Genomic DNA, 23,842 nt, shown 5'->3' with positions numbered 1-23,842 from the left:
GTCTTTTTTAAAACCATTGTCCTGGACACGAAATGGGACATTTTATTCTGGTGACTCTACATTCTTACATGAATTTCTTGCAATAGTTTTCTAATAAAGTCCCAACATTTTGTTTTCTTTTTTCTGTAATTTATACTGGTTGTCTGCTCAAGAACTCATACTTCTTTTTCTTTTAAATTTTCTTGTGAGGGTGAAAAGGTCTCGAAATCCTAAAAGAGAGGTAGGAAGCATCATTACTGGCAATATGGAAGCAAGTCAGGGAGAACAAAGGTCCCCAGACTTTAGTCGGCAGATTTACACTTAATCTCTCTGATTTCAGCCCGGTACTTCCTCCCCATGTGGACCTACTATCCCAAGTTCAGTGCCTCTCTGATTTTATTTCTCCAGAGACGAGGTCCAACTTTTGTGACACCCGTCATCTCTAGGTGCTGAGTATTACAGGTTCCTGAGAAATATACTGATTGGCTTCCTTCGTATCTCCTTTGGATGGCCTTAGATCATTCAACCCATTAGGTCAAATATCAGATCCAACAAATCTTCCATTCATTACCCTGCTTTTAAAAAAAGGACTGAAATCCCCATTGGTGTCTCCTCTTTAATTTTTAGTCTTTATAAGTCTATAGATTTTTTTATTCCTTTAATGTGAATAGAATTTTTAGAGGGAGATGGAAAAACTCCATGGTTTATCTAGAAACCTAGTAATGTTCTCAGGCACAAAATTTAATGCAGTTCTTTAGTTGCTTTCCTTTATCAAGACAACTTCCAAAGTCACAAAGTAAAGCAAAGACTTCAATAAATTTTTTTTTTTAAAAAAGAGAAAAAATAGCACTGAAGTGTCCTTTGATGTGATAAAGAAAAAAAAAGAAATAGAAAAAAATAAAACGTGGGCTGCAACTGTAATAACAGTCAATAATAACTAAATTGTTACTGAGTGCTTACTATGCTAAGCACTTTATAGGTACAATTCTCAGTACTTGTAATCCTCATAACAACCTTATAAAGTTGGTAGTATATTTTCACTTAAAAGGTACACACACAAAACATAGCTCATCATGCTTTTCACTATGCAGTAATTTTTAAAAATTTAAATGAAAAATTTAAAAAGCAGAGGAGAGAGGCAAGAAAAAAACAAAATACAGTTGCAGACTACGGGGGTAATTATGGAATGAAGCTAAATTCAGAGGAAAATTCACATCTTTTTGATAAACTGAGGTTTCAACATAAGATTCTAAAAATACAGCAAAATCAGACTAAGCAAAAAATTAAAAGAAAATTTTAAGAATCAGAACACTTTTTTTTTTTGAGACGGAGTCTCACTCTGTCACCCAGGCTGGAGTGCGGTGGCACAATTTCAGCTCACTGCAACCTCCGCCTCCTAGGTTCAAACAATTCTCCTGCCTCAGCCTCCCGAGTAGCTGGGACTACAGGCATATGCTACCATGCCCAGCTGATTTTTGTATTTTTAGTAGAGACGGGGTTTCACCATATTGGCCAGGCTGGTCTCAAACTGCTGACCATGTGATCCACCTGCCTTGGCCTCCCAAAGTGCTGGGATTACAGGCATGAGCCACTGCACCCAGCCAGAGTCAGAACACTTAGAACAGAATAAATGAATTTAAAACTGGGTCATTAAAATGACAAATAAAGACCACAAACCTATGGCCAAGCTAATAAAGAAAAGGAAATAAACTCAGCTATAAAACATCATAAATCACCAAAAGATATAACTATAGATCTTCATAAAACTTCAATGCTCTTTAATTCAAAGCTAATGTTTTTAACCTCTACTAAATAATTTTCTAAGAAAATATAATTTATCACAATTGCAAAGTTGACTCAAGAAGAGACAGGAGCTGGGTGCAGTGGCTTATACCTGTAATCTCAACACTTTGTGAGGCCAAAGCAGGAGGACTGCTTGAGGCGAGGAGTTCAAGACCAACCTCGGCAACATGGGCAAGTCCCCATCTCTAAAAATAAAAAATAAAAATTAGCCAGGTACGGTAGCACATACCTGTAGTCCTAACAATTTGGAAGGCTGAGGCAAGAGGATCACTTGAGCCCAGGAGGTTCAAGGTTACAATGAGCTATGATCACGCCACTCGCTGTACTCCAGCCTGGGTGACAAGAGCAAGACATCCTGTCTCCTAAAACAAACAAAAAACCCAGAAGAGATAGGAAACCTGACTCCATCAATAGCATACAAGAAATTGAGATTCTTACCAAGAACTAGCCCTAAAAGTCCTTAAGTCCAGAGAGAGGAGCAGGTGGTGTTGGTGGGGAGGGAAAAGGATAGAGCAGAAAGTGTTACTTAAGATACACAGAAGTGGCTGGGCACAGTGGCTCACGCCTGTAATCCCAGCGCTATGGGAGGCCAAGGTGGGCGAATCACTTAAGGCCAGAAATTCAAGATCAGCCTGGCTAACATGGCAAAATCCCATCTCTACTAAAAATACAAAAATTAGCTAGGCATGGTGATGTGTACCTGCAATCCCAGTTACTGAGGAAGCTGAGGAATGAAAATCACTTGAATCCGGGAGGCAGAGGCTGCAGTGAGCTGACATCATGCCACTGTATTGCAGCCTGGGCAACAGAGAGAAACTTTGCCTCCCAAAAAAAAAAAAAAAGAGGCCGGGCGCGGTGGCTCAAGCCTGTAATCCCAGCACTTTGGGAGGCCGAGGCGGGTGGATCACGAGGTCGAGAGATCGAGACCATCCTGGTCAACATGGTGAAACCCCGTCTCTACTAAAAGTGCAAAAAAAAAAAATTAGCTGGGCATGGTGGCACGTGCCTGTAATCCCAGCTACTCAGGAGGCTGAGGCAGGAGAATTGCCTGAGCCCAGAAGGCGGAGGTTGCGGTGAGCCGAGATCGCGCCATTGCACTCCAGCCTGGGTAACAAGGGCGAAACTCCGTCTCAAAAAAAAAAAAAAAAAAAAAAAAAAAGAGGATACACAGAGGGGAACTAGTTTTAAGGTTAAATAGCTCTCCTAACAGATACAGGTCTACAAAAATTCCATGTACAAAGTTGGAAGGTTAGGTAGAGGGTTCCTGCTACCAGAGTACGAGTAAAAGATAAAGAGATTGTTCAGTAAAGAAGATAACCTTGCCAAAAGAGAGGTCTAGCCTTTGCCTTCAGTTCCTGGAAGGTAATCTCTAAGCCCCCCGAAATGTCCTGCCTGATAAAATTATCTTTGTTTGCCTGGGGACCTTGAGCCAAGCCAGATAGTCTGTGTCAACAATCTGATTCACAGTGGGAGCTCTGGGTCACAGTCTCAGATCAATCTCAGGAGGGGCTGTCCTAGAGACTGAGGTCTGCCATGTGACCAGTGAACCATGTCTATGTGGCAGAGACCCACTAAAAATTATGGACATCAAGGTTTAGGTGAGATTCCATGGCTGGCAACATTCTATACACACTGTCATAAGGTGTTAATGATGTCCATGGCTCCACTGGGAGAAGACAACGGAAACTCTCCTGGACTCTGCCCTGTGAATCTTTCCCTTGGGTGATGTTAGTCTGAATCCTTTCACTGTAATACACATAACTGTGAGTATAACAACTTGCAGTGAGTTCTATGGATTCCAGCTAATTACCGAACCTGAATATAGTTTTAGGGAATCTTGATTTTACAAATGGTGTCAGAATTTAAATCTCATGAATTACTCCTTAATTTTATAGTTAGCATCAGAAGTGGGATCACCTGAATAACCCAAACTTACTAAAACAGGTGATTTGTGAAGAGGGAGGATGAGAAGGTGGAAACTGGTAAGTCTTTAATTCTTAGGTGGGTACCCAGTCATGCAGTTACTAGAGGTAAAAATTACCAATGAAATGTAGAAATGATAGACCCAATTCCCGAGGAGTTGAACCACCAGATAAATAAGGAAATGAAAACTAATAAGATAAAAAGTAGGCCAGGCATGGTGGCTCATGCCTATATACCAAGCACTTTGGGAGGTCTTGGCGGAAGGACTGCTTGAGCCCAGGAGTTCAAGATCAGCCTAGGCAACATAGGAAGTCTTCATCCCTACAAAAAATAAAAAATTAGCCAGGTGTGATGTCATATGCTTGTAGTCCCAACTATTCAGGTGCCTGAAGTGGGAGAACTGCTTGAGTCCGGAGTTCAAGCCTTCAATGAGCCACTGCACTCTAGCCTGGGCAATAGTGTAAGACCCCATCTAAAAAAAAAAAAAAGTTAATGAAACAATCCTTTTGTTAACTTTTATCTATACTAGCTAAAATGAAAATACAAGATAATGTCAGGACAAATCCTGACACTGGGCCAAACTCAGATTTCAGCCAGTCTGGGCTACAATCACTAGTCTCAGGGTCACTCCAAAAGCAAAGTTTATGCTGGGACATTAGACAGCATCTCTATGACCTCCAGTTACAAGGAGGTAGTCTAGGTATGGGAAAGACAAAACCAAGAAACTACTGAAACCAGGGATTATAGTACAAATTTTCTCATTTTATTGGATCAACACTGCTTGTGGAAGAAAAACCTTTACTAAAATGGACTGTGACAGTGATTGATTTAGAGGCACGGTATCTTTGGTTTTGAATGCTGTACAATGGAAGTGTGTGTCTGGGTTGATGTGAGACCCACAGCATACTACTGTACAACCAGGTATGTCTATACATGATCCAGACACACAAGCAGGTTATTCCCAAGGAGAGAGCTAGCCCAGTGGACTAGATAGAAAAGTCACTGTCAAGTGTGTTTACCTTGAAAAGGGCAACCATCCTCCTCCTCCTCCTCCTATAAATGCCAAATGGAACCCCCCAGAATAAGTAGCTGATATGTTTCTTACGCAAGCCACAATGAACTGGCATAATGATGGGATAGTCAGTAGATGACTATGAGTGACATGACTATGATTCAGTATGCATCATGGTATATGGTAAATACTGTGATTGAGGAGGCCCCTTTTGCATGGGTACCCACATGTAACTTTACTGCTGTAAAATATAACAATCATCTGAGAAGCCTTATCAGATGTATTGTCTAAGCTTTCCTTTATGGGTCTTAAGAGATGCTAAGAAAATCAGAGTTAAGTCATAAGAAAACAGGGAAAACAGTAGAGTAGAGGTAAAGAAATTTATCCTAGAAAGATGGACATGTATAGATGGTTGTTTTAAAATGGGATAAGCCGAACACTGATGGAGTTGAAACAAAAGTCTTAATGTAGCGTTACCACAGGACTGGGTAGACCAATGAGAGCCCTGGCTAGTCTGCAACATTATAGGGCCTTAAACTAATTATGCTGTATTTTACCCCAATTTGAAAAGATTTAAAAGCCAGGGGACAAAGATGACAATAAGAAACTTGACCTCAAATTGCCTGGGGCAATAGTCTAGCAGATTACTCAAGATGAAGACAGAGAGGCCAGGGAACCAGCAGCTGGGGAACTAAAGCAATATACATGTGTGGGTACAAATGCCAGGGGTAGATAAGAGACATTACTAGAACTCCTTGACAGGGAGACCCAAGGCACTATAATTCTAAATCTTGTTGAAGTCCTAACAGGTGTTAAGGTTAAATTGGGAGGAGGTGATGGCTGATGGGATTAAGATAAAAGTTTAGATTAAAACTGGAATGTCTCAGTTGCCTTTATGTGAAGTGGTTACGTCTTCATCACCTACATGTACTATTGGAATAGACAGTATGTCTGACTGAAAAGTATACCTGTCTAATATTGTAAAACAGCAGAAAGTTTACCTTAAGGCAAGTGTTGTTTAGAAATGCTAATCAACAATGCTATAGGAACCACTAGAACTGCCTAAGCCCTCAGAGTCAATTTCTGCTATGGCTATAAAATAGCCGTAATATCTTAAGTGATGTGAGAGAAACATTCTAATAAGGAAGGCAGTGTCCAGAAGAGTTCCCTGTAAAATAGAAATTGTTTGTGTAGGAACATACAACCAGAAGAATGCAGAGAGGCCCTCATTATACTTATAAGCAGGTAGCTTCTTTTTCCCTAAGGCTGACTCTGAAACTACCTGAGGAGCTGCTGATCCTCCGATCAGACGAGTGCTACACTATAAATTTTTCTCCCTTAATCAGCAAAGAGTAGCTTGGTTTACGGACAATTCCAAGGTGAACGGACAGCATCTTGATTGGAAAGCCATCACTCTGATTACGGAGAATAAAACAGTTAACTCAGTGGGCATCCAATTTTCTCCTACGTTTGGGTTTTCACCGAACTCTGCAGTTGATGTGAGAAGTAATGGTGACTTGCGGACTGTTTCGTGACTCTGAACAGATGATGAAGAGAAAGACACTGGTAAAATTTGATAATGTATGTTATACTTGCAACTGCCTCTGCAAAATTATAACTGAGAGAAATCTAACACAACTGACTCCACCTTGCTTCTAACCTCATAAGCTGTCTTTGCTCATTCCCATACATGGGCCAACCCAACTATGAGAGGAATTTATTTTACAGTTTAAAGCAAAGATGATAATAGTCTCTTCCTGAAACAAATACCCTCCTTGTTCAGGGACTGAACCACCTCTGGTAAAGTTAATGGAAGGCTATAAGGTTAGAATCATGGTGGGGTTCTAAATTCTGCTAAGACTTAGGCATAAACAGAAATCAGTCATTGTTCCCTGGCTTGTTTTTTATAATTGCTTATTGCTCAGGAGTCACTAGCAGGTGGTCACAAGATTTCTAACTTCCCCTACAGATAACATCACTATTGTGAAACCTAAGACTAATATTTGAGATATTTTTCAAGACTTTGCATTCTGGTGGACTAACTGATACCACCTAGGCTGGTGACCCATACCTAGAAACTAATTCAGCTGGTCCTGTGACCCCTATTCAGGAAGTGACTCAGCATAACTCACTGCACACAGTTTTGACACCTCTATAATTTCATCCCTGACCCAACCAATCAGCAGTATCCTAGCCCCTGCCCACCAAACTATCCTTTTAAAACCCTCATCTCCAAATTCTGAAGGAGCTGGATTTGAGAAATATCTCTCATCCTCACTTAGCCACTCTGCAATTATTAAATTCTTTCTCTGCTGCAACTTCTGCTGTCTCAGTGTACTGAATTTTTCTGGACAGGAGGAAAGGAGAATTTGGCTGGGTGATAACATACTGAACACTTAAACTTTGACTACTGTTAACTATTTCTTTTAATGGGGGCTCAACTATACTTTAGCAGAATAACCCTGGCAGCAATGCAAGAGTAAACCTCAAAGTAGGGTGAATAGTTGTCAATATGTTGTAGTAATGGGAGGCTGGCTTTGAGTCCAGTGACATAGCTTCTCTAACAGTCCATCCAGAGAAAATAAAATGAAAGCATGAACAAAAAAGAAATGTGTAATATTTTAGTATATAATTGTTTTGGTCTTCTCCCTATTCCTGGCACACAACTCCTAAAACTCCCAGAAACTCTGAAATGATAAGTATCTTCTTGTATGTTAATGAAATGACCAGTTGCTGGGGGCTCCCAGACAACCTCAAAATGGGTACTGGTTGCCAGGGGAATCAATCAGCTAGAGAGGTGGAACTTTTAGCCCTACTCCTTAACCTAGGAAGAGGAGGGAAGGTCTGAAGGCTGAGATGATCACAAACGACCAATGATTTAATCAAGCATGCCTACATAATGAACCTCTGTAAAAACCATAAAAGGGCAAGGGTTGGAGAGCTTCCAGGTTACTTAGCACATGGAGGATAAGGCATCCACCAGCGAGTGTGTGGAAACTCTTGCTGCACCCCTTCCTACATACTTCACCCTATGTATCTCTTCATCCAGTTATTCATTTGCACTTTTTTTTTTTTTAGTATACTTTAAGTTCTAGGGCACATGTGCAGATCATTCAGGTTACACAGGTATACACATGCCACTGTGGTTTGCTGCATCCATCCCCCATCACCTACATTAGGTATTTCTCTAATGTCATCCCTCCCCAATCCCCACCCCCTGCTATCTCTCCGCTAGTCTCCCCACCCCCCAACAGGCCCAAATGTGTGATGTTCCCCTCCCTGTGTCCATGTGTTCTCATTGTTCAACACCCACCTATGAGTGAGAACATGTGGCATTTGGTTTTCTGTTCTTGTGTCAGTTTGCTGAGAATGATGGTTTCCAGATTCATCCATGTCCCTGCAAAGGACATGGACTCATCCTTTTTTATGGTTGCATAGTATTCCATGGTATATATGTGCCACATTTTCTTTATCCAGCCTATCACTGATGGGCATTTGGGTTGGTTCCAGGTCTTTGCTATTGTAAACAGTGTCACAATGAACATACGTGCACGTGTCTTAATAATAAAACAATTTATAATCCCTTGGGTATATACCAATGAGATTGTTGGGTCAAATGATATTTTGACTTCTACTTTCTTGAGGAATCGCCACACCGTCTTCCACAATGGTTGAACTAATTTACACTCCCACCAAAAGTGTAAAAGCATTCCTATTTCTCCATATCCTCTCCAGCATCTGTTGTCTGAAGATTTTACATTGATCGCCATTCTAACTGGCATGAGATGGTATCACAATGTAGTTTTGATTTGCATTTCTCTATTGACCAGTTACAATGAGCATTTTCTCATGTTTGTTGACTGCATGAATGTCTTCTTTTGAAAAGTAGCTGTTCATATACGTTCCCCACTTTTTGATGGGGTTTTTCTTGCAAATTTAAGTTCTTCGTAGATTCTGGATATTAGCCCTTTATCAGATGGGTAGATTGCAAATATCTGTTCCCATTCTGTTGGCTGCTGCTTCACTCTAATGATTGTTTCTTTTGCTGTGCAGAAGCTCTTAAGTTTAATTAGATCCCAGTTCTCTATTTCAGCTTCTGTTGCCATTGCCTTTGGCATTTTAGCCATGAAGTCCTTGACTATGCCTATGTCCTGAATGGTATTGCCTAGGTTTAATTGTAAGGTTTTTATGGTGTTAGGTCTTATGTTTAAATCTTTAATCCATCTGGAGTTAATTTCTGTATGAAGTGTAAGGAAGAGGTCCAGATTCAGCTTTCTGCTATAAAGCTGACACTGGAAGAGAAAAACTAGAGGTCAAGGAGTTCCAGAAGAATTATGCATATGGCTAGCCAGTTTTCCCAACACCATTTATTATAGAGGGAATCCTTTCCCCATTGCTTGTTTTTGTCAGGTTTGTCAAAGATCAGATAGTTGCAGATGTGTGGCATTACTTCCAAGGCCTCTGCTCTGTTCCATTGGTCTGTATCTGTTTTGGTACCACTACCATGCTGATTTGATTACTGTAGCCTTGTAGTATACTTTGAGGTCAGATAGCGTGGTGCCTCAATTTGTTTTTTTTTTTCCTTAGGATTGTCTTGACTATGTGGGCTCTTTTTTGGATCCATGTGAAGTTTCAGGTGGTTTTTTTCCAGTTCTGTGAAGGTGAATGGTAGCTTGATGGGGATAGCACTGAATCTATAAATTACTTTGGGCAGTGTGGCCATTTTCATGATTGATTCTTCCTAAGCATGAGCATGGAATGTTTTTCCATCTGTTTGTGTCCTCTCTTATTTCCTTGAGCAGTGGTTTGTAGTCCTCCTTGAAGAGGTCCTTCACCTTCCTTGTTAGTTGTATTCCTAGGTATTTTATTCTCTTTGTAGCAATTGTGAATGGGAGTTTGCTCATGATTTGGCTGGCTGTCTGTTGCTGGTGTACAGGAATGTTTGTGATTTTTGCACATTGATTTTGTACCCTGAGACTGATGGGCTTCCCTTTGTGGGTAAGTCAACCTTTCTCTCTGGCTGCTCTTAGCGTTTTTTCCTTAGTTTCAACCCTGGTAAATCTGATGATTATGTGCCTTGGGGTTGCTCTTCTTGAGGAGTATCTCTCTGTATTTCCTGGATTTGAATGTTGGCCTGCTCTGCTAGGTTGGGGAAGTTCTCCTGGATAACATCTTGAAGAGTGTTTTCCAACTTGGTTTCATTCTCCCCATCACATTTAGGTACACCAATAAAACACAGATTAGGTCTTTTCACAAAACCTCATATTTCTTGGAGGCTTTGTTCACTTCTTTTCACTCTTTTTTCTCTAATCTTGCCTTCTCATTTTATTTCATTGAGTTGATCTTCAATCTCTAATATCCTTTCTTCTACTTGATCAACTTGGCTATTGAAACTTGTGTATGCTTCAAGAAGTTTTTGTGCTGTGGTTTTCAGCTCCATCAAGTCGTTTATGTTCTTCTCAAAGCTGGTTATTCTAGTTAGCATTTTGTCTAACCTTTTTTCAAGGTTCTTAGTTTCTTTGCATAGGGTTAGAACACTGTCCTTTAGCTCAGAGAAGTTTGTTATTACCCACCTTCTGAAGGCTGCTTCTGTCAATTTGTCAAACTCATTCTCCATCTAGTTTTGTTCCCTTGCTGGTGAGGAGTTGTGATCCCTTGGAGGAGAAACTGCATTCTGGTTTTTGGTGACTTCAGCCTTTTTGCACTGCTTTCTTCCCATCTTCTTGGATTTATCTACCTTTGGTCTGGTAACTTTCGGATGGGGTCTCTGAGTGGACATCCTTTCTGCTGATGTTGAAGCTATTTCTGTTTTTTAGTTTTCCTTCTAATAGGTCCCTCTGCTGCAGGACTGCTGGAGGGCCACTCCAGATCCTGTTTGTCTGGGAATCACCCATGGGGGCTATAGAACAGCAAGGATTGCTGCTTCATTGTTGTTGAGCTGGGCATGGTGAGGCACATCTGTAATCTCAGTTACTGCGGAGGCTTAGGCAAGACGATATTTGATCCCAAGACTTAAATCCAGCCTGGACCACACAGCAAGACCTACTCTCTTTTTAAAAATTAAATAAAATATTGTCAAGTGGGAGACAGTGGGACACAGCATTACACATCCCTAGTCCCAACTATGCGAGAGACACTGAGGTGGGAGAATCACTTGAGCCCAAGAGCTTGAGTCAAGCCTAAGCAACAGAGACCCCATCTCTTCAAAAAATAAGAAAAACTCGCTAACACTCTCGTGCGCGCGCTCTCTCTCTCTCTCTCTCCATACTTATATATAAAGAAAAATTACAAGAGAACATTGTTTTGGACTAAGCTCCAAACAGATCAGACTAAAAATCAAAAGAGAGACAGAACCAGAAGCAGGATATAGTTCTCTTCCCTTTTGTGGACATTGCTGAAGCAAGAGTGGCCAAAATGAAGTTTAATCCCTTTGTGACTTCTGACTGAAGCAAGAACCACAAAAGTTGTTTCAAAGCACCTTCCCACTTTCATAGGAAGATTTTGTCTTCCCTCTTTCCAAAGAGCTGAGACAGAAGTACAAGGTTCAATCCATGCCCATCCAAAAGGATGATAAAGTTCACGTTGTGTGAGGACACTATAAAGGTCAGCAAACTGGTGGTTTAATCTAGGTTTACAGGAAGAAATATATCATCAACACTGAACAGGTAGAGTGGAAAAGCTAATGGCATTCACCCCAGCATGGTGGTTATCACCAAGCTAAAACTGGACAAAGACCACAAAAAGATCTTTGAACAGGAAGTCAAATCTCACCAAGAAAGAAAGGAAAAGGCCAAATACACGAAAGAAACAATTGAGAAGATGCAGGAATAAAGTAATCTTATATACAAACTTTCGCTGAAACTGCTGAAATGGAAAAAAAAAAAATCAAAATGGAGTCTCTCATGCTGAGTTCATCAAACTAAAAATGAGTTATCAGACCATTCAAGGTATCAGGAGAGAGATAACAATCTAATTTCCCAAATAAGGCAGTTTCAATTGGCATGATAATGAGATTTCCTGTCTTTAACTTTTTTATTTTTTTTGGTAAACCTCTCCTAAGGTGCTGATGTCTTTAATCCTTACAACAAAAGGTAACCTGAGGTAATCTGATGTTAAACAATCACTTATTTCTCTATTCTGCCCTGCTCCAGCCTTACTAGGAAGGTAACTTTGAAATGACCAATCTATTTTATTCTTTGTTTTTGCTTTATTCAGTCTCTCTCTGTCTATAAAATCAACCTCCTCTGCTCAGTTCACTGAAATACCTGTTTTATTTTATGAAATGAAGTATTGCTCAAATCTAAAATCACAAATAAAACCAATTAAGACCTGTAAACTAAATTGTTGTAACTGCTGTAATTTGTAATAAATTGGCAGTAGTAAGTTAAATGACTCCTTGAGCTCTGTGACCCATTCCAGAAAATGATCAAACTCAAGGAAGGGGTGATGAGAACCCTCCCCATCCCACCCCCAATTTACAGTAAGTTAGTCAGAATACCAGAGGCCAAGGGTCAAGCTCAAAGGCTCACAACTGTAATCTCAGCACTTTGGGAGGCTGAGGAGGGAGGACAACTCTAGGCCAGGGATTTGAGGCTGCAGTGAGCTATGATCCTGTCATTGCATTCCAGCCTGGGAGAAAGAGCAAGAATTCTGTCCTTTAAAAAATAATAATAATTATTATACATATACATATATATATATTTCTTTTTTGTTTGTTTTTAATTACCAGAAGGTGGGACTTATGACTGGTATTTGAAGTGGAATAGTGGTCTGCAGGACTGAGCCCTTAATTTGTGGGACCTGACTCTAACTCCAGATAGATAGTGACAGAATTGTAAGGAATTACTGGACACCAAGCTGGCATCAGAGAATCAGTCAGTATGAGGGAACATGGTCACAGAAGTGCTCTGTGTTGTGTGAATATAGGAAGAGAAAAAAACTGTTGTTTTTTATTATACAAGAGATAATAGGGACTCAGATATAAGTGGTAAAGGAAGATGGTGAAATAAGGGAAGAATAATGGTTACACTTTGAAGTGGCAATGCAGCTGAAGCTATTTTTTAATGAGGAAAAGTATGACATCTTCCTTTTCTTTTTGCCTCTCACTGTCAACTTAAAATGCTATAAGAAATCTAACACTCAAAAAAAGATCTGACTGCAGCTGTGAAAAAGGTAATCTAATGTCTTACTGAAACTGTTAGAAGACAATCTAAAATTTCAGCCAAGTTATAGGTTAAGACATTTCTGAACAAATTAAGAGTACAAAAATTTTATAAATATATTGTAAAGCTGTGAGAGATGCCTTGAAAAAGAACAAAAAGCACTACCTTCATACAGTCAAATTTGAGACATTCTACATTCTATATTCTCTATACCCTATGGAAGAAAATGAGCATATGTGTTAAGAAGAGATCTGGAGTCTGACTACCTGTGTTCAAATTCTAGTTCTACCACTTAGTATGAGACTTTGTACAGATTACTATGGGTTTCTGTGAATAGGCTCTCTCACATTTAAAACAGTCATAATACCAATACCTAAACTCCATGGGTAATTGGTATGAATTAAATACATATTCAGCAATCAGAAAAGTACCTGGCACAAAGGAAGGATGCAATAATTGTTGGCAATTAGGATTACTGTATCCCCACTTTAAGAAGACTCTAATAAACTTCAATGAATTCTAGTAAATTAAAAACTCTAAGAAATCATACAGTTAAGAAATACATTTAAGTGTGCTTAACTCAAGTTCTCTTAAAGTTTTTTGGCAATAGATTAATAAGATCTACTCCCATTCATCCATACAAACGGTTGTTTGAGAAACAGTTGGAAAATTCTGAACTAGGGGTAAGCAAGACCATCTTTTACGTGTAATAAATAGATGCTATGGAAGCTGAAGAACACTGTTACACAACTGACTAGAAATTTTAGTACAGTTCCCAAACAGTTCAAACACACTGACAATAAATGAATATTACTGAATTCTGAGGGTACAAGGTTAAAATACAAAGGTCAGTAATTAAAGGGTCAGTAACTCTGCTTAGTTGTTCGTAAGTCTCTAGTTTTTCCACAAATTTTACATGTAACATGAAATCAGTGTATTTATACTTTGATGTTAAGAGTATCAGCTATACCCATGGGAATACTGCTTTTGTAGACTGCAGCCAAAATACTATAGGACACTAAGTAAAAGCTTATTTAAATCACAGGAATAGGAAACAAATGAATAATACAACTCCATTCTTGTAAGCCCAAACTGACATATTTTAACAAATATTCATAAGACAATTAGATATAAATATGGAAATCATTAAATACCAAAACATATACTGCTTCGAGAAATTAAAATATATAAAATTTAGATTTAAAAGATTAAGAGACAAACTTATAAAATCAATATCTGTTTTAAGAAGAAGAATGATTTTACAAGCACTTATAGTATTTCTTGGTAAGCAATTAGGATTTCTGTACCTATGTTCTTTGTGTTCCAATAGCTGACAGTCTCTACATGTCAGTCTATCACATGTTTCACAGAAAAGTTTCAACTGCTCTTGTTTGTGTACAGGGCAGAAAACAGGGCGTTGACCAGATGCTCCAACAGACTCTGTAGCAAAATAAAACAAATATTTTTTAACTAAACATGAAATTTTTGTCTAGTTTTCTAAATTGCTATTGATGTTGACATCCAAAGCTTATAAAGAATAAGCAGAAAATGCTACAGGGGCAAAAAAAACTGTAATTATTACAACTGCATCTATCTTACCTGAGACATCTTCTTTCTTCCTGATCAAGTGATCTTTAGTAAATTTTACTCTTTGATGTGCTTCAATACATGTCTTACACAGCCACTCTCCACATTCTACACAAAAGCCAACTGCACTTGCATTGTCTTCACAACTAGTACATACCTAAAAAAGGAAATAAGCACTAATCTAAATTAAATATATAAAATGTAGGTCCAAAAAATAAAAAGAAAAAACTTGTTCTTAAATATACTGTCTATTTCACTGTATACAGAATAAAATAATTTTATTATCCATTTATCTTCAACAAAATCCTTTTCCTTACAGATCATTCATGTAGGTAAAAATCTAAGGCTCAGGGGCCGGGCGCGGTGGCTCAAGCCTGTAATCCCAGCACTTTGGGAGGCCGAGGTGGGTGGATCACGAGGTCAAGAGATCGAGACCATCCTGGTCAACATGGTGAAACCCCGTCTCTACTAAAAATACAAAAAATTAGCCGGGCATGGTGGTGCATGCCTGTAATCCCAGCTACTCAGGAGGCTGAGGCAGGAGAAATGTCTGAACCCAGGAGGCGGAGGTTGCGGTGAGCCGAGATCTCCCCATTGCACTCCATCCTGGGTAACAAGAGCGAAACTCCGTCTTTAAAAAAAAAAAAAATCTAAGGCTCAGAACACAAAGTCTGTGCAGATTTGACTTTTTTTTTTTTTTTTTTTAATTTATTTTTTGAGGCAGGCTCTGGCTCTGTCACCCAGGCTGGAACGGCAGTAGTTCCACCATGGCTCACTGCAGCCTCAACTTCCTGGACTCAAGCAATCCTCCCACCTCAGCCTCCCGAGTAGCTGGGATTAAAGGTGCACACCACCACGCCCGGCTAATTTTTTTTATTTTTTGTAGAGATGGGATCTTGCTATGTTGCCCAGGCCGGTCTCCAACTCCAGGGCTCAAGTAATCCTCACACCTCAGCCTCCCAAAGTGCTATAACAGGCGTGAGCCACCATGCCTGGCCCAGATTTGACATATTAAGTAATGACCTTAGTCTCATTTAACTAAGATTGAAAATGTGTAAGAAAGTTATCTTTAACTTTCTATTTGAAACAGGAATCCATTACCAGAACCACCCTAAATTACTTAACTAACCAAACATGCTTTTCTTAAAATTCATACTTTGATATCAAGATAGGAATATAAAGAAAAACTGAGAAGCATACCTGTTCTGATTTTTCATCAGAACTGCTAGGAGCTTCAGATGTGTCTTTCACAAAATAATTATCCACAAGGTCTATCTGTCTGCATTCTTGGCGGCATACTGGGCACCGTATTACACCAACTACAACATAAAATAACAACATTTTAAAATATTCTTCAGGAACAAACAAAGAAATTGTGCATGATGTCCATATGAAAACATTCATTCATCACAGAGAAGACCAAAGAAATGAGCATCAAGAGCTCAGTAAAATAACCCAGTGGGTTAGTTCTTTGGGGTAAAAGTGATAACGCAATTTAGGAAAAGAAAACAAGTATTATGATGCCTCCCAAAAAGTGCTTCCTTATTACAATATGTGGTTAGCTGCATAATTGCCCCAAAAGAAATCCAGATCCTAATCTTTGGAAACTATGAATATTACTTTACATGGCAAAAGGGATTTTACAGATGGGATTAAGGCTTTTGAGAAGGTTTGTCCAGCGGGTCCTAAAGGTGATCAAGTGACCTTATCAGAGGGAGGAAGAGGAAGATAAGACTATAGAAGACTGGAAGGCAATTATAATAATAATGGACACAGGGACTGGACTGATGTGCTTTGAAGATGAAGAAGCCAGTAGCCAAAACCACAAAAAACTTAAACAGACAAGGAAATGGATTCTCTCCCAGAGCCACCAGAAGGAACCGGTTCTGCCAACACTTTTGACTTGAGCCCAGTGAAAGGGATTTCAAACTGCTAGCCTCCATAATGGTAAAACAGTAAGACACATGCTGTTTTTCCTTTATTTTCCCTCCCCCAAAATTGAATGTCTTTTTTTTTGGACACATGCTGTTTTAAGACACCAAGTTTGTGATAATTTTGTCACAGCAGCAACAGAACACAAATATACAATCTATCATCTTATAAATTCTGACTTTTGGTATACAGACACTTGAATTTATGCTAATATGAGAAGAAAGATCATCTGTGCCTTCACCTGCTAGTGTTCTAGAATCTATCAGAATGGACAAACTGTTGACATAACACACAGAGGCTTAAGATCTAAAAATAGCACCAGAGTCAACAAAATAAATTGACTAATATGTCAGCCCTGAAATTGAGTATACAGCATAAATGAACAATCCATGCCTTCATGAAGGGTTCTAGATTAGTATAAAATTTTTTATAATGTACACAACTACAGAAAGCACCAAAGACTGGGATATAAACTGAGTCCCCACATAGCACACAAACTCTAGCACCATATATAGTCATTCTGATGGAAAATGAAAACAAATAAAGCATGTCATTCTAAAAGAAGGGTGAAGTGGCTCATGCTTGTAATCCCAACACTTTGCAAAGGAGTGGGACAATCAGTTGAGCCCAGGAGTTTGAGGCCAGCCTGGACAACATAGTGAGACTCCATCTCTAATTTTAAAATAAAATAAAGCTTTAAAATAACTAGTGTTAGATATTTAAAATATTGTTCTAATCACAGGTTTTCTCTTTATTTTATCGAAAACACTGTATAAAAATAAATAAAAATATCTTGGTCAAAGAAAACACATAAAAACAATTTTGCAAACCAAAGGAAGAAATAGTAAAGTAAAAAGAAAGGGGAAAAGGAAAAATATTTTCAAATTTAGGAAAGCATGAATTAAAAACCTCTTGAGAAAGTGTATAATGTAAAACTACAAAGAATTAAGTTTAAGTAACTGTAGGGACAAAGATATGGGAGCAACTAACTCTTCTTAGAGTGAATCAGTTAAGTTTTCACCAAAAAGATAACACTTTTAATAGAGTCTTGAAGAATGAACACGAATATACTAGTGTGCAAGAAAGGGTTTACCTGGCAGGCCTGAGTTGCTCAAATGCTACACATTCCTAAGAAAGGCCTGTCTTCAGAACTGGCCCTTTACAGGCTCCTGGGAGATGACCTCTGAGCATGTGAAAAATTCTGCCTGATAAGAGTATTTTGTAGACCTGGGGCTTTAGGCCATACTATGTTCAGTTTGACTTCTGGGTGCACTGAAGTCCAGGTAGCTGATTATCAGTCCTGTGGGGGCTGCAAGGCAGTAAGACTGATCTCCAAAACCTAGACACCAAGGCTCAGATGAGATTCCCTGCTTGGTAATACACCCAGTGTATTGTCCCATATTGATGCTGGGACATCTGGAAGCATGGGTCCACTTTCTTTTGGACTCTGCACCATGTACCTTTCCTCTTTGCTGATTTTAATCTGTATCTTTCAACTACAATGTCTTCAACTATAATAAAATGCAACCACAATATAACAAATTTTCTCAGTCCTATGGGTCCTTCTGGTTAATTGCTGTTCCTGAGGCTAATCTTGGGGACCCCCAACTCAACCAAGAAATAAGGAAACTGACAATAGCAAGTACAAAGTTTACCAATTAAAAGAAAAAAGAATAGGAGGCTACAAAAGATAGCAGAAAATATATTTAGCTTTCCTTCTATCTATATGTATATAATTACATCTACGTAAAATACTGAGAAAATTAATGAGAAATGTGCAACATCTAAATGAAGGAGTATATTTGTTGAAAGACATCAAAGATGGAGACATTCTGTGTTCTAAGCAAGAAAGACTCAATATTCTAAAAGTGTCTGTTCTGTGTAAATGAATGTTTCCTTACATATCTGGAACCATCGGATGTTACACTTTCTGAAGCACAAGAAGTTAATTCTTAGGTTCTTATAAATTTCTACCTCAATCTAGCAGGCCAACATCACAGCTGATGGCGACAAAAATTTATGTCTTTCTCAGTCTAAATCCCCACTAAAATTATATTAAAGAATTTAGAGAATTAACACAACATCCAAAAAATGAGGGTAGAGGATAGAGCAAGGCACATAAATCAGTACACAAGCGACTTTAGCGAATTTAGATGAAAAAGAATAACTCAACAGTGCAGAAGAAACCCAGTCCATAGTAACATAGGAAGGACAGGATACACCTGAGTAAGACTTACTTGCTGAAAAAAATTTCAGAGAAGTTTGAAGTTACAATGAGGGAACAAATTAGAAATTCTAGATGATTCCCAAGTTCCTACATAACTACTCAAAATGAGGAAAAACTATTTTAGCCAGAATAGATAGTGTTTACGTAGCATAGTTCTGGAACTGAAGGGTGTGGATGGAGTCACCAGCATGTAAATAACTCAAATGTCAAGTGCAGTTATAACTGCTAAGGAGAATATTATCAAGGACAGTAATGCTTGTTACACCAAATTTACAAGTCAAACAAGAAAAAGAGCTCTCAAATTTAGGAGACGGCTTTCAAACATTTTCATCTGCAAACCACAAGAAGTACATTTTACATCAAAGGCCAGGACACAAATACATACCTGTCTAACTGAACAAACACGAGTAAAACAGGGGTCAACTACTTTTCCATTAACCATTTATGATTAACTTGCTACTACTGTACCAACTTACTTTTTAAATTACATAACATGCTTAAAGCCAGCTGACTCTTAGCATGACCTAACAGTCTTTTCATTCAGCCCTAGCTTCTCTTTCCAATACTCTCAAGCAGTCACTCAAAAGCTTCAGTCATCAACACTGCTCTCCTTTCCCTTAGAAAATAATTATGAATGAAAAATTACAGATATGTTTTCAGGTACAGATGGCAGTTGAGAGAATTTATACCTATAGCCTCTAATTACTTAAGTCAGAGCCCAGTCTAAATGATGAGTCCTGTAAGCTAAGTGTTGAAAGACTGGAATGAATTACCCAAGGAATGGGAGAAAGACACTGGAGGAAGATTGTCAAGTGGTGCCAAAAGCCTCAAACTAAAGAAGTATAACCATGCCTAAGTTTAATTCCTCTCTCCACCATGCACCTGTCTCCTACTCATCTCTATTCCCACCCTATGTGCACACATTAATAAAGACCTCGAGAGTGCAGTCGTGGGAGAGGTAACAAACAGCAGGAGCCGCGCTGCTGCTGCTGCTGCTAGGGCCTAGGACTGATCTGACTTCCTGGCTGTGCCTAGCCCATTCCAGCTGCAGCCATGTCTGGGGAAAAGATGATTTTTTATCCTACTATGAGCAAGAAGAAAAATAAGCAGCAGCAGTCCTTTAGTTAGATGAAGGGGATACCCAAACAGAGGAGACCCAGCCCTCAGAAACAAAACTGGGGACAAAGACTTGGAAGGTGATAAAGACAACAGTAGAGAAAAAGATGCTTCTGATGATCTAGATGACTTGAACTTCTTTAATCAAAAGAAAAAAAAGGAAAACATAAAGATATTTGATACTGATGAAGCAGAAGAAGGTATAAAGGATCTTAAGATTGAAAGTGATATTCAAGAACCAGCTGAACTGGAGTATGACCTTAATTATTATGCTAGGCAATAAAAAGAAGAAAAATAAGAATACCAAGTTCCCAGGTAAGTATGAAATACTATAGAAAGACAAAGCTCTAGCAGATGAAGACAGCAAAAAAGATGACGGTATCTCATTCAGTAACAATACAGTCCCTGCTAGGGTGGGCTCAGAAAGAGATTACACATGAGGAGCTACTGAAGAAAGTGTTCAACACCATGAGGGAAAAGAAGCCAGACATGTTTGCAGAAGAGAAAAGGAAATTTGTCATCAAACCTCCACAGGTCATTCGAGTAGGAACTAAGAAAACTTATTTTGTCAACTTTACAGATATCTGTAAACTATTACATCATCAGCCCAAACATCTCCTTGCATTTTTGTTGGCTTAATTGGGTACAAGTGGTTCTATAGATGGTAATAACCAACTTGTAATCAAAGAAGATTCCAACAGAAACAGAAAAAGTCTTCAAAAGATATATGAGGAAACACTTTACTTGTCACACATGTTGATCACCAGACACAAACCTGAAGGACACTCTACGTCTTACAGTGACAAACTTATTCTCAATATTCTGTTGCAAGTACAAAACAAGTTTCCAGGCTGTCACAGGAAAGCCAGCACAGCTCTGTGCCAAAGCTAACTAATGTGCTCAGCACTGACTTTACGAAGTGTGTTGTAGAGATTTGGCAGGACAGGTTTGTCATCAGAATGGATATACTATTGTAATAAAAAACAAGATTAAAAAGCTGCCAAGTTCTTTGATGACTGGCCAGTTGGTCTGAAATCCTTGCAAAATGCCACTGTTCAAACTGTTGACATAATGACTGCCTCCTCTCTCTTTGTCAGAGAAATGTGATATGGGGTAAGGAGTTGTTTTCGAAATTGTTCATTGGCATCTGTAAGACAAATCAGTTCTTATAACAGTGTTAAGAAAATTAAATTTTAAAAGAGAGTCCTAGAAAACAGTATGTATTTGCTGAAAGGAATGAAGGCAAAAATTAATAATTACATTCCAGAGCAACAAGTCACTGATCTTTACTAAAGAAATTTTACAGCAATAGAGGCAGTGGCAGACAGACATTAGTATGAATATGGGGAGCTGAAGATGTGAAATGCTGAGTATGTTGCCCACTCTTACAAAAACCTTGGCATTCTACCAGACATACAAAGAGGAGCTGGTATCATTCCTTCTGAAACTATTCCAAATAATCCAAAAAGAGGGAATCCTTCCCAAATCATTTTATGAGACAAACATCATCCTGATACCAAAACCCAGCAGAGACTCAGCAAGAAAAAAAAACTTCAGGTCAATATCCATGATGAACACAGATGCAAAAATCTTCAATAAAATACTGGCAAGCTGATTGCATCAGCACATCAAAAAGCTTATCCACCATGATCAAGTAGGCTTCATCCCGCGGATGCAAGGCTGGTTCAACATACACAAGTCTATAAATGTAATTCACCACATAAACAGAACCAAAGACAAAAACCACATGATTATCTCAATTGATGCAGAGAAGGCCTTTGACAAAATTCAACAGCTGTTTATGCTAAAAACCCTCAATAAATTAGGTATTGATGGAACGTATCTCTAAACAATAAAAACTATTTACAACAAACCAACAGCCAATATCTACCAAATGGGCAAAACCTGGAAGCATTCCCTTTGAAATCTGGCACTAGAAAAGGATGCCCTCTCTCACCACTCTTATTCAATATAGTACTGTAAGTTCTAGCCAGAGCAATCAGGCAAGAAAAAGAAATAAAGGTATTCAATTAGGAAAGGAGGAAGTCAAACTGTCTCTATTTGCAGACAACATGATTGTATATTTAGAAAACCCCATCGTCTCAGCCCCAGATCTCCTGAAACTGATAAGCAACTTCAGCAAAGTCTCAGGATATAAAATCAATGTGCAAAAATCACAAGCATTCCTATACACCAGTAACAGACTTAAAGAGAGCCACATCAAGAACAAACTGCCATTCACAGTTGCTACAAAGAGAATAACATAACCAGGAATACAACTAACAAAGGATGTAAAGGACCTCTTCAAGGAGAACTACAAACCACTGCTCAACGAATAAGAGAGGACACAAACAGATGGAGAAACATCCCATGCTCATGGTTAGGAAGAATCAGTTAACGTGAAAATGCCCATACTGCCTAAAGTAATTTACAGATTCAACGCTATCCCCATCAAGCTACCAATGACCTTCTTCACAGAACTGAAAAAAACCACCTTAAACTTCATATGGAACCAAAAGAGAGCCACATAGCCAAGTCAATTCTAAGCAAAAAGAACACAGCGGGTGGCATCACACTACCGAACTTCAAACTATACTACAAGATTACAGTAATCAAAACAGCACAGTACTGGTACCAAAACAGAGACATAGACCAATGGAACAGAACAGAGGCCTCGAAGGCAACAGCACATATCTACAACCATCTGATCTTTGACAAACCTGACAAAAACAAGCAATAGGGAAAGGATTTCCTGTTTAATAAACAGTGTTGGGAAAACTGGCCAGTCACATGCAAAAAGCAGAAACTGGTCCCCTTCCTGACACCTTATACTAAAATTAACTCCAGATGGATTAAAGACTTAAGCATTAAGACCTAATAACATAAAAACCCTAGAAGAAAATCTAGGCAAAACCATCCAGGACTTAGGCATAGGCAAGGACTTCATGACTAAAACACCAAAAGCATTGGCAACAAAAGCCAAAATAGACAAATGGGGCCTAATCCAACTCCACAGCTTCTACGCAGCAAAAGAAACAATCAGTAGAGTGAATCAACAACCAACAGAATGGGAAACGATTTTTGCAAACTACCCATCTGACCAAGGGCTAATATCCAGAATCTACAAAGAACTAAAACAGACATAAAAGAAAAAAATAAACACCCCATTCAAAAGTGGACAAAGGATATGAACAGACACTTTTCAAAAGAAGACATATATGAGGCCAACAAACATATGAAAAAACGCTCATCATCACGGGTCATTAGAGAAATGTAAATCAAAAGTACATTGAGATACCATCTCACGCCAGTTAGAATGGTGATCATTAAAAAATCTGGAGATAACAGATGCTGGAGAGGATGTGGAGAAATAGGAACACTTTTACACTGTTGGTGGGAAGGTAAATTAGGTCAACCATTGTGGAAGACAGTGTGGTGATTCCTCAAGGACCTAGAAATAGAAATTCCATTTGACCCAGCAATCCCATTACTGGGTATATATCCAAAGGATTATTAATCGTTCTACTATAAGGACACATGCACACAAATGTTCACTGCAGCACTGTTAACAATAGCAAAGACCTGGAACCAACCCAAATGCTCACTGATGATAGCCTGCATAGGGAAAATGTGGCACATATACACCATGGAATACTATGCAGCCATGAAAAACGATGAGTTCGTGTCCTTTGTAGGGACATGGATGAACCTGGAAACCATCATTCTCAGCAAACTGACTCAAGAACAGAAAATCAAACACTGCATGTTCTAACTCATAAGTGGATGTTGAACAATGAGAACACATGGACACAGGGAGGGCAGCATCACACACTGGGGTCTGTCAGGGAGAAATAGGGGAAAGACAGCGGGGTGTGGGGAGTTGGGGAGAGAGCATGAGGAGAAATGCCAGATATAGGTGATAGGGAGGAAGGCAGTAAATCACACTGCCATGTGTGTACCTATGCAACAATCTTGCATGTTCTTCATATGTACCCCAAAACCTAAAATGCAATTTAAAAAAAAAAAAGCTTGGCAATGAAGAAAAGAGACAAAATGACCTGTCAATAGAGGGAGAATAAAGAAGAAGACTGCTTTATACAG

The 23,842-nt window shown here is 38.9% G+C and overlaps 1 protein-coding gene and 1 pseudogene across 2 annotated transcripts in view; one reads left to right on the top strand and one right to left on the bottom strand.

Annotated features, from left to right (window-relative positions):
- The window catches only part of TRIM33 (tripartite motif containing 33), a 121,370-nt gene that overhangs the window by 55,466 nt on the left and 42,062 nt on the right, over positions 1-23,842 (bottom strand). For both annotated transcript variants that reach the window (XM_010344112.3, XM_039460852.2), the window contains exons 2-4: positions 15,667-15,785; positions 14,479-14,623; positions 14,187-14,319 (exon numbers count right to left, since the gene is read on the bottom strand). In XM_010344112.3, coding sequence (XP_010342414.2) covers positions 14,187-14,319; positions 14,479-14,623; positions 15,667-15,785 — 397 coding nt within the window. The remainder of the gene's footprint in view (positions 1-14,186; positions 14,320-14,478; positions 14,624-15,666; positions 15,786-23,842) is intronic.
- On the top strand, positions 19,679-20,636 carry LOC104652274 (eukaryotic translation initiation factor 2 subunit 2 pseudogene; annotated as a pseudogene).

The sequence above is a fragment of the Saimiri boliviensis genome, chromosome 11, assembly GCF_048565385.1.
Source record: "Saimiri boliviensis isolate mSaiBol1 chromosome 11, mSaiBol1.pri, whole genome shotgun sequence".
In the NCBI taxonomy this organism is placed as follows: domain Eukaryota; kingdom Metazoa; phylum Chordata; class Mammalia; order Primates; family Cebidae; genus Saimiri; species Saimiri boliviensis.
The sequence above is the reverse complement of the archived record's forward strand: the minus strand, read 5'-3'. Positions and strand labels throughout refer to the sequence as shown.